The following is an 11777-nucleotide window of genomic DNA, read 5'->3' on the forward strand; positions in this document are numbered from 1 at the left end:
GTATATATATGTTTGCACATGATGTTTTGGTTATGAAGGAAGTGATGAATAAGTTTGTTTAAAGAAGAAGATGTTGAAGAATAATTGTGAAATTGTAAGCACATTCGCCTAGCACACATATGAGTGCTTGATGCTATATTGTAAGTTTTGAGCTACAATATGCAAAGCATTAACTAGTAAAATGCATGCTGTTTTTGTGTGGTATTAAGTGCATAATTGGCCTCAACATGGACAAGTATATTCGGCCTTGGGTAGCCTATTGAAGGCCTTAGCTTTTCCTTGATGCTCGAATAAATTGTATTGAATTGCTTGATGTAGTATAAAATGTGCATGACCATTGTGTATTCAAGCTAAAGGGTGGCCATATGACCATTTAAATTCCTTGTCATATTCGCCATAAGCTAGCACAATGAGGTTTTGATAAATTGAATTTGTTTGAATTAGCTCAAGAGCTAAGAGGGCCACAATTGGACAAGGGAAGGAAAAAGTAATCGAATAGCCGTAAAAGCCGTTCGACAACATCCGAGGTAAGTCCTCAAGAAGTGACCTTACTTGAATTATGTGGAATGAAATATGGATGTATCGATTATTGATTTATGTGTGTATGAGTATTGAATGATACCCGGGCTAAGTCCCCCGGCGATTATGTTAGTGATTATAATTGTGTTTGAGCCTTAGTAACGAAAATAAATATGTATGTCCAATGATTATTGATGTATGTGTGCATGAGAAATTGAATGATATCCGGCTAAGCCCCAAAGACAATTATGCTGGAAATTATAACCGGTTAAGACCCAAGGCAATTGTGCTAGTGGCTACATCCGGCTAAGACCAAGGCATTCGTGCGAGTCATTCTATCCGGGCTAAGACCAAGGCATTTGTGCAAATCGTGATATCCGGGTTAAGTCCCGTGAGGCCTTGGTGCGGGTTACCATAACCGGCTTTGTCCCAAGGCGATTGATCGAGTAGCGACATCCGGTTAAACTCGAAGGTATGTGATTTGAAAATTATAAGCTTGCTGGAAAATTTCAGCTAATGCACTTGTGAAATTTCCCAATGACAAGGTAAGTGCGGTGTGTGCTTATGCGCTAGGAGTAAGAGCGTGTGAATATCCGCTCCTATGATGGAACGAGTTATCGGCCTTAATGAAGCCGTTATTTGTGTATGAACATAAGAGTTGGGATGGTGAAGTAAGTATGATTATGTGAATGTGCATTAATGAAATGATGCATTTAACTATGTGAATGTATTGCTGTAATTAGAGTTGATTATATTCCTTGAGACTTACTAAGCATAAAAATGCTTACTCACCGCTTTGGCTCTCGGTTTTCTAGATTTCGCCGATAGCAATCGGATTCGGGATCGTTGAAGTCGAAGTCATCCACACTATCAAGCCCCATTTTGGTATAAATTCTTGGTTGAACTTGAAATGGCATGTATAGGACTACCCTTGTTGGTTTAAATATGTTATGATGTATATGTATGCGGCCATGCGAAAATGGCTCGTAATAGTGAAGTATCAACTTAAACTATTTGCGGTTTGTATATATATATATGGTGTCATGATGTGACTATGAATTGGAAATGGGAATGTTGGTCACATGATCAGCCATTGGCATGGTTAAAATGATCATATGTGGACCTATGTAAGGCAAGACTAGTTGGTTCATGGAGACTACAAAATAGGTAAGACCTACCTCAAAACAGATGCTGCCAGCTGCAGTAACGTGAATGTGAAAAATCACCAAAATTTGTAGGAATGGTATTAAATAGTGAATCAGCTATGTAAATGAACATTGATGAGTCTATTTTCATATGGAAGAAACGAAATGGTCATAGGAGTTACATGTTAAGAGATATTAAAGCTATTGTGAGACAGGGCCAGAACGGTTTCTGGGTTCCCTGTCGCAACTTTAAAATTTACTATACATTATCCAGAAAGAATTAGGAGACATACCTTATATGTACAAATTCCATTTTGAGTCTAGTTTCATTAGAAACAAACGGAACCAGCATTAAAGCCCTGTACAGAGAGATATTCAAGTTATACCGCGAAGGTCAGAGCAGTCGATCCCTGTAACATGGGTGACTTTAACTAATAAACTGTACCAATTTGCCCGACCAAAATTCTAGAAATAAATCCATGGATGGATATATGAGTCTAAATTCAGGAAAATTTACGAAACCAGTTTCGAGTTTTGAAACTCGAGATATGATTTTAAGGCGACAGTGACGCAGTTTTTCCAGCCTGACTAGAAATGTCCAATGGATGGGCAAAACAAGTGAACTTGGCTTGCTAACCTCGTGTCCGACACGGCGATGGTCTCGGTTCGGGTGTTACATGATTTATTTTAAATATTTGATAGTAATTAGTAATCTTATTTAAATCTATAAGTAAATATTTTATGTCTAAATAATAATAGCTACATTTATCGTTTGATATAGGTAAATATTAAAAGCATAAGAAGAACATTTTAATATTCACTTCATTTTAATATAACACAGATGTTAACATTATTTTTTTAAAATTATGTAAACTTTTGCTAAATTTTAGATATATATTTTAAAAATTATAAATTAAAATTATTTAAAAATCATATAGTTTAAAAATGTTTTAACATTGTCTATACAATTTAATCTCTTTTAATTAAGTATATTTCACATTTATATTAAAATGACTTAACGGTGTAAAAAGTCTTTGAACTTTTTCAAAAAAAAAAAAAAGCATTTACTTTTGTTTTTTTTACTCAATTCAGTTGTCAAAACTTACTAAAATGACCCATTGACTGATGTTGACCCTTAAATTTTATCGGTCAAGATGACGTGGCAGTTAAGTTTTGACTTTTTTGTTTTGTTTTTGCTAGCTAAGATACCACCTTAGATGTCACATGTATTGTTGATGACATCAACATTTTTTTCTTGATGTTGCTTTTTTATTTGTTATTATAACTAAATTAATTTAATTAATTTTAATTACAATAGAATTTAATTACAATTTCTGTAATGAATTGAACCAAAGAAAAAAAAATAGTAACCCTGACCCTTAAATTTAATTGTCACATTCAGGTTTTGAAGAGAAAAGACAAAAAAGAAAAAATCACCAAAAAAAAACTCTCTTAATCGTCACAACCAATGAATGTTGAAAGAAATTTTGTTTTCCATTTGAATCACTGTTGAAATCTCATTTCTTAAGAACCTTTTGTCTTTTTAGTTGAATTTTCATATTAAAAATCAAAATCCCTTTACTGAATAAAAAAAACCTCTTTACTAAATTCCTAAATCTTCAACGATACACTGCTAAATCGAAAGCTACCTTCTTCAAGAACCTTTGTTCAATCACAAACCCTAATAAAAAAAACTCATTATCTTACTCAAAACACCAAATAAAAAATACCTTGTTTTAAAAAGCCAAAAACTTTCCTTGAATTTAAAAATCAAATGAACAATTCTAGTGGTTTAAAGGCTAATTAAGACGTTGAGTAGGTAAGTTTTTGTGAGATTTTTAGATTGAGTTGTTTTATTTGGGTTTTTAACTAGTTTCTTTATAATAAGAAACTAAATTTTTGTTGACATGTTGGTGGCGTTGGGACCCAAGGGAACAAGAAGGTGCTGTCGGTTGAAACCCAGTTATTTTGTAACTTAGAGGAGATTTATGAAGGTGGTAGGCAAGGAATGCGAATTTCCCGCAGTATTCTTGGTGAATTTGGATCAGTAGATGCAGTTTTATTATTATTTGTTATTTTTTATCAATATGAGCTTATTATTTCATTACGAAAGCTTTAAACCCTTTCTAACATGAATTTGAATTTCGAGGAAGGAGCAATATCGGATTAGGTTTTGATTGTCTTTATTCTCTTGATAAAGAAAATTCATATATGATACTTGAATAGTTTATTATTATTATTATTATTATTATTATTATACTACTTTTGAATTTAGAATTAGATATAATTTATGCATGTTGAAAGATGATTTTTTAAGGAATATAGGCTTTTGGTTTTTTTTTTAAGGAAGAAAAATTATAATTAGAAAAACACTAAGGCATAACCACAACAACATAATCAAGGAATAGGTGTATACTCCAGGATGATGAAAGTGTATCAGACTTTGAATTAGCTAGACAATTTCTTATAATAATACACTACAGGAAAATAGGACTTTAGCGGCGTTTTTAGCGGTGTTTTATTAGAAAACGCCGCAAAAATTATAAAACACAGAGCAATAGCGGCGTTTTAGCAAAAACGCCGCTAAAAACTGACATAAACGCCGCTAAAAACAGAGCATTAGCGGCGCTTTTGGTAAAACGCCGCTAAAGACCAGAGCATTAGCGGCGCTTTTGGCGAAACGCCGCTAAATACCAGAGCATTAGCGGCGCTTTTGGCGAAACGCCGCTAAAGACCAGACCATTAGCGGCACTTTTGTCGAAACGCCGCTAAAGACCAGAGCATCGCGGCGCTTTTGGTAAAACGCCACTAAAAGTCATATAACTCCTAAAATCCTAAACCCCCCAAAAAACATAAAACACCAATCTATAACCCCTAAAATAGTAAACCCCTAAACCCTAACAAGCCCTAAACACTAAAATATAACACCTAAAATCCTAAACGCCGCAATAGGTGCATTTTTAGTGGCGCTAGGTTATAAACGCTGCTAATGTTAAATTATTTTGTTCAAAACTTCGTCGTTTAGCTGTCTTATTTTTTACCCACACCTGATACACTTAACATTTTCTCCGTTTTTCCCCAGTTCTATTTCCCCCTTCTTCCTCATCCTAAATCCCTAAAGTATTATCACCCATTCCCAAATTCGACATCCTAAATCCCTAACGAATTTAATAATAATAAAAAAGTAATTTTAACAATTAAACTTAAATTCAGAAATTTGAAACATAGAGAAATTAAATTCTTAAGAATAGAAATATAATGACTAAATTTTAATTTTACTGAAAAGTACAAATACTTATCTCATATTTTAGCTTTTACTGATTAAGTGGTTTAGTATTCAATTTGTTAAAGTATGTTAAGAGAATTACTTTTTCTTTTTAAGATCATATATTTATTAAAAGTTTATACAAAATTAATTTAAAAGTTTATATAAAAATTAATTGTTGTTTTGGTTATAATCATAAAGTTAATTGTTTTTTAATTTTTATTATATATATATATATAAATATAAAAATACATTCTTATAACTTAATTTATATGTGAGAGGGTAAATTAATAATTTCACAACTAAATTAATATCTTGAATTAATATACTTGATGTAACAAAATTAAAAAATTTGATGTAATAACCAGTATGCCATTATATAAAAATCTAAACAACTAATGCAGACCATACTTAAAAGAATAATACTTGTATTGCTGTGTCATTTTGTATTTTTTAATTCATCGATTCCATTTTAAAACTTAAATTTTAACTCATTTAACTCATGATGGTTTCATCTTTGTTTACTTTATGCATTTCTTGATATCTAAGAAATTAAATATTGAAAAATAATATTATAAAAATAATAAAACATTACCTATCCTATTACAGTATTACACTATGGATTAGCATTTAAATTAAGTGAAATTTTATGATTTATTTATTTTAATAAAGAACAAATTAATTTTATATCATTCTTATTTTTCAAAAAGATAGACAGATTTAAAGCTTACTATAGGGACAGTGATCCAAGTATGAATACTTGGCCCAAAACATATTAAATGCCCAAAACGCTTCAATGGCGCTAAATTTAAAAATTAAAACATCAACCGCCAAATTCTCCACCCTGCTTTCAGATCCAAACAAAACAAAGCCTGGTACTTTTATTTCCACTTTCTCTTCTCCCAAACACCCAAAATAGGTATTTAAAACTTCATTTTTCAGTTTCACAGAAACCCATTTTTTTTACTGTTTCTTTGTTCTCTCTGTTCGCGTAGTTCTTAAATCATAATCATTTGCTTATTATTATTATTATTATTATTATTATTATTATTATTATATATAATTTTTTAAAAATAATTATGCAACATGTTCGGAGAAATGTCTCAAAGAAAGTTGGGTTTTGAAGGTGAAATATATAATTGAAAGATGCACGGAAGAAAGGCGTAAGAGCTGGTGAAAGAGTTTGCCGATGGTGAAAAAGGGCATCGCAAGATTTTCAATGTAAGGCTCTTGGCTTGCTCATTTTATTTTGTTGAAATAGTTTTAATTGCACATTTAAAATGCTTCAGGGTTGAACGAACAAAGTTGAATAGAAAATTGCAGCTAAAAGAAGAGAGCCCCCTTTTCCCTTTACTAATTTCACGACCATCTCGTCTCTCCCTTCACTTCCTCCCGCTCTATTTTTATCTTTTATTTTATGTTTCTCAGTGAAGCATACTTTCAAACAGTTTACATTCTTTAATAGTTTCAATGTCACTCATTCTAGATCCAGCCCTTTGATAAAAAAACAGAAGAACCCAAATCCAATTTCTCTGGACTCTTGAGAATTTAAAGCACGAGCAAAAGAAAAATGGGTGGTTTAAGAGAGTTGAAGGGTACCATTTTCTCAAGTAAAGCTCCGGCAATGGCCAGAATCACCGGCGCCGCCGCTGATGGAATCTCTGTTACCAGATTCCCCATCCACCGGAATCTTCTCTTAACTACTCACGTTAACCTCCCTTCCGTAGCTGCTGCTGAGAGCTCCGAGATCCGGCTCCAAAATGGCGTTGCTGCCACTCTCGTACCTCAAGGTATGTTTTTTTGGTTTATAATAAGGGAAAAAACGAGGGATTATAATGCCATTTACTTTATGTTGCTATGAATTACTATTATGGAAATGGTATTGAATTATGATAAATTGATTAAAGAAACGTGGGTCAAGATTGATAGCTCTAGAATTGGTAGAATTCTCAACTTTGAGATTTGATTGAGGAAATTAATTTGGCTTTACCTTTTGTGCTTATATTTCATGACATGTCAAAACTTCTTAGTTGTAAAGTTTACATTATTAAAAGAACATTCTTTGTTGATCTTTGTTATCATTTTCAAGCCTTTTCTTTATTTATTTCTCTTTTTTTGACATTTCACCTTCATAATTTTACTTTGATTCTCTACACAGTGCTATTTATGCTTCATTTCACCTAGTAGTTAAATTTTTAGCTCTTTAAAGTGTCATAATACTTCACCTTAACTCGAAGATATGCAGCCTAGGCTTCATTATTGGATTTTGATGGATTGGGATAAGGTGCTGATGGTTTTGTCCTAAAGCCTTACTCTTTCTTTTCCATATGTGTCACACAAGACACGACATTATCCTTTGATTTGTTCACCTATATTTTAGATATATATAAAAATGTGTTACAAGTATTCAGTGATAACATGTTTTTCTACAGAGGAAATATAAATGTATGCGTATATATGTATATATAGTCATCTGTGCGTCTTGATACTGTGATCAATAATATACTGTTAACTAGCATTTTCATTGTCTCAATGCAGTGGTGATATTTCTTAATTTATCAATCCTAGCTAAAATGGAAGTTTATTTATTTTTTTGATAAATAAAATGGAAGTTTATTGATTATGGTCTGTGGGACTATTTTCTCCTTGACTTTTAACACCTAATGATGAAACAATCATCTTGGATTGGGTGTATTATTGATAACTTCTATCTCTTGATTATAGAATTATTAGTTTTATTTCATACAAAAACTAAAATCATTCCACACCGAACATCTAGCAAAACTAAATAGAATTATTGTTACCGATCCCGTTTCGAGCTGAAGAGAGTGCAGTTGTGTCGGTTAGAGGTGATATGAGTGTGAAAGGGCAGAAGGCTGAGGTGGGTGTTAATGATATGGAGGGTTCGGTAGGATTTTCGGATTCAAAGGATTTTGGGTTTGTGGGTAATGAGAGTCATTCAGAGGGAATGGGAGATGAGGAGATCCCAGGGTTTAATTTGAATTCTGCTGGACTACTTGGGAGACCACAGGTAAACAAACAGATCAATAAATTGGGAATCTTTTTGGGGGATAGTTTGGTACTTGAATTTATGAACTTTGTTTGTGCTAAATTCTTGAGAAATTACTGTTTTAGCTTGTAAGATTGATTTAGTAATTGCGGCGAGTGCTCTTTATTTCTTATCCAGCTTGGACCAGTGCTCTTTGTACGAGATACAACACTTCTTTTACCAGTTCATCTATCAAAGCAACATTTACTAATTTAGCAAATTCTAGTGGTAGTCAGCTCGTTTTTATCTAATTTGACTTCTTGTTGGCTGTTTATAGGTTGTGTCTAAATATCTGAAGTGTTTATACAAATGTAAGTACTACTTTCAACCTTTTTTGATTTGATAGTTAATGGATTCTATGAAAGCTCGTTTTCAGGTTGCTTAAGATAGTAGATGTTCCTGAATTGAAGTTCACCTTGTATTTTATGAGCTATGAGGTTAAATCCTTGATTAGTCTCATTTCTTAGTGGCTCATTGTGCTAGCTAGTTGCATCTTTCAGTTGTTGGTTTTAGGTGTCGCCATTTTGGTAATAACAATGATGTTTGGTTCAAAATGCATGTTTTCCTTGGATGTAGGATGTTTCATTAGATTCAAGTGATCCAGTTGATAGAACAGTTAATCATTATTCCTCTGCCTTTGCAGTGTGTTTAACACTTGAATGTTTCCTATATAGTAATTGGGATACTGAAAGTGACCAGGAGTTCGAAGGATACCAAACCGGGAATTTAGAACCTTTAGGCTCTGGTATGAATAGTCCTTGCCTCTTGTAATATGTGGATTGTGTATTGAAGGAGTTTTTGGGATTTCTTAGGTACTAAAAATGCCCTTTTGCCTTTTTCAGGACATATTGGCATCACCCTGGATGATACAATCAAGGCATGTGAAAGATTCCAACGCCTTGGAGTAGAGTTCAGCAAAAAACAATTATGTATATCACATGGAGATTATTTAAGACTAGAGCATGCAAATATTTTCTAAAAGTGCTTTTGTTCATGCCTAGTTTATCAATCTCATTTGTACGGTATGCATTCATCAAGGATCCCAATGTTTTCGGAAGAATTTTAGTTTTGATTCTAAATTTTTATTTTTATTTCAATATTTTTAGTTAAAATTTTAATAGAAAATTTAATTTGATAATGAATTTTAATAGAAAAATTTTATATTTATATTATGGATATTATTCTTCTCAATATTTTGATAATGAATTTTAATTTTTTTATATTTTTCATGATTTTTATAATATTTTATTATTTTTTAAATTTCATTACCTTTAGCGGTGTTTTTGGGAAAAGCGCCGTTAAAGGTCATGACCTTTAGCGGCGTTTTTTTTAAATAAACGCCACAAACTTTACTGGCGCCGTCTATAGTGGCGTTTTTTGCGGCGCTTGTAAAAACACCGCAAATAGGTTTTAGCGGCGCTTAAAAGCGCTGCTAAAGACCTTAAAAAACGTTGCTAAAAGTCAATTTTGCTGCAGTGATAGACTTAGTTATAAACAGAGTCACACCTATATCATATTGAATCTTCAATACATCAATAATAGGACATCAAGTTTACCATTTATTTGATTAAAAATTAAAAAGAAAAAGAAAAGAAAAGGAATGTAGATAGAAAAATAATTCTATAAGTGTAACACCCTTAACTCGTCTCCGTTGTCAGATTAAGGTTACAGAGTATTACTATACAAAAACAGAACTTTTAACTTTAAAATATAACAATAATATATTCTATTATTTATTAAAAATAACTCAATGCAATTAGAGCAAAAATACACATTTGGGCCTTAAATTGAGCCTTCAAGGCCCTAAAAATAATTTGGGAATAACCAGGGGTCAATTTGAAACAAATCAAAAAATTTGGGAAGAGTTTGAAAAATTGAGAAACAGGGGTCACACAATTGTGCCGTGTGACATAGCCCAGACCGATTGACATTCAAAGTTAATACACACAGTCGTGCCCCAACCTGTGTCGGTATTCGAAGTTGGGTCACATAGCCGTGTCGCCATGCCGTGTAACTCTCTGAACTCGTGTGGTTCATCCTGCACCTAAAATTTAAATAACACACGGTCGTATGGGGTGACTGTGTGTGGCACACAGCCATGTGATAGCCCATGCCCCAGGCCATGTGCTCCCTTAACAACCCTTAAAACAAGCCATTTGTTACCCATAAAATCATATCATCTATAGCTACTTCCACATGCATAAATCATATTCAAAGTCACCTAAAACATGTAAAAAATCATTCAATATAAACCTAACCAATGTGCCTTCATTAGATATGTAACGCCCCAAAATTTCTAATTTCGTTATTGTGAAAATATGACACAAATATTTGTTAGCTTTAATGGTTATGCGTTTTGGGAGTGTTTGGGAGGTCCCAAGTTCAAGCCTTCACTTGGAAAAATTTTGGTATTTTGAATGAATTAGGCCTTACTCTTGTTCAGTAAGCTTTTATTTGATTGTTGGTAAAAATATATTAGAATGGGCCTTCTAATTTGGTGGTTAAGTGGAGTGTTAGTGTGTAGGTGGTCCTGTGTTCAAGTCCCTATACAAGCAGGGGAATTAATTTTTGTTTGAGGCGCCTATTGAGTAGTTGTGTTTTAGTTGGTTAATAGGGAGTGTTTTTAGGAGATAAATGGGGAGAAGTTATCAAAATAAGATTTTCTTCTTATTAATTTTCTATTTTTTCCCCAAAAAAATTTCTGACGTTAGACTTTTGTTTCTCTACCGTTTCTTGTCCCTTCTTGTTCACTTTTGGTTTTTGTTCCCCTTTGGACGAATCTTGTTTCTTCTCTTTCCCCTCTCTTTTCGTTTTCTTGATCGGTTCATCTCTTGCTCTATAGCCGAAATTCTCTTCTCTTTTCCCTACTCTTTTCGTTTCTATATTTTTTGCAAGTCAACGGGTGCAACTTTCGACTTCATCTGTCTTGGTAAGTGGAATTTTTCCCCTTAGTTATCGTATTTCGATTAGGCAATTAACAAAGGGTTCGTTTTACTCTCGTTTAGGTGTTGTTTAAAGGTTTTAAGCGGATATTCCAGTGTGTGGAGACGACTGGATATCGGATTCGTCGCGGTAAGTTTTTGAATCGTCGTTGGTTTAGTTTCTCGAGTTTTATGTTGGGGATATTTGGTTTGATTGACGAATCAAGTGATTAATTAAGGGATATATTGGTCAAATATATGTTTTTAAGGGCTCGGGTTACTTTGCACAGCAAATCGATACCAGGTGTGTACCCGAAATGCAGAAAAAAGAATTCGGCATAAGAGAAATAAGAGAAAATGATGCGAAAAATTGTAGAGAAATGAAATAAGGGTGTTATAAACTTGAAAATCAACATTTTGCACTAAAATAGTTTTGGACAGCAGCAGTAGTCTAGCTTTGAAAAATCATCAAAAATAGTGGAAACTGAGTTAGAGGTATAATAAAATATGAAATTAAATATATTGAGTCTAGTTTTTCATGGAAGAAACAGTGTAGCAATGGAATTGTAAATTATGAGATATAATAAATTTTGTGGGACAAGGTCAGAATGATTTCAGGTTTCCCTGTTCTTACTTTGGAAAATCATCAAAAATTCTAAAAAAATAATTAGGGGATTAAATTTATATGTTTAAATCTTTAATGAGTCTATTTTCAAGAAAAACAAATAGAAACATCATCCAAATTTCGTACTAAGAGATAAATAATTTTTAGTAAGGAGAGGTTGATACTGTCAAATAGCAGAATAGGGATAAATTTGAAGATTTTACTGTACTTATTTGATAAACTATAAATTCTGAAAATTTTACGGTAGAAAGGT

At 32.7% G+C, this 11777-nt stretch overlaps 1 protein-coding gene across 6 annotated transcripts; it reads left to right on the forward strand.

Annotated features, from left to right (window-relative positions):
* Nucleotides 1-5733: 5733 nt before the first annotated feature.
* LOC108480900 (lactoylglutathione lyase-like) lies at nucleotides 5734-9038 on the forward strand. 6 transcript variants are annotated; one of them, XR_008284321.1, is made up of 6 exons: nucleotides 5734-5848; nucleotides 6056-6150; nucleotides 6416-6719; nucleotides 8256-8289; nucleotides 8653-8723; nucleotides 8821-9038. XR_008284321.1 is itself a non-coding variant. In XM_053029934.1 (6 exons), exons 3-6 carry the CDS (start codon nucleotides 6690-6692, stop codon nucleotides 8955-8957), a joined length of 303 nt encoding a protein of 100 aa, XP_052885894.1. In that variant the 5' UTR covers nucleotides 5734-5848; nucleotides 6056-6150; nucleotides 6416-6689; the 3' UTR covers nucleotides 8958-9038. The 6 variants fall into 6 exon arrangements, 4 of the variants coding, with proteins under 4 accessions (XP_052885894.1, XP_017639517.1, XP_017639518.1 ...); XM_053029934.1 differs by having other exon boundaries at nucleotides 8622-8723; XR_008284322.1 differs by lacking the exon at nucleotides 8256-8289.
* The last annotated feature ends 2739 nt before the right edge of the window (nucleotides 9039-11777 follow it).

Source organism: Gossypium arboreum, chromosome 6 (assembly GCF_025698485.1).
Source record: "Gossypium arboreum isolate Shixiya-1 chromosome 6, ASM2569848v2, whole genome shotgun sequence".
NCBI lineage: Eukaryota > Viridiplantae > Streptophyta > Magnoliopsida > Malvales > Malvaceae > Gossypium > Gossypium arboreum.

Coding starts and splice junctions, on each gene's coding strand:
- LOC108480900 (XM_053029933.1), top strand. CDS start 6,500: ATGGGTGGTTTAAGAGAGTTGAAGGGTACCATTTTCTCAAGTAAAGCT. Junction 6,720..8,621: donor TGCCACTCTCGTACCTCAAG/GTATGTTTTTTT, acceptor CTGCCTTTGCAG/TGTGTTTAACACTTGAATGT. Junction 8,724..8,820: donor TTTAGAACCTTTAGGCTCTG/GTATGAATAGTC, acceptor TGCCTTTTTCAG/GACATATTGGCATCACCCTG.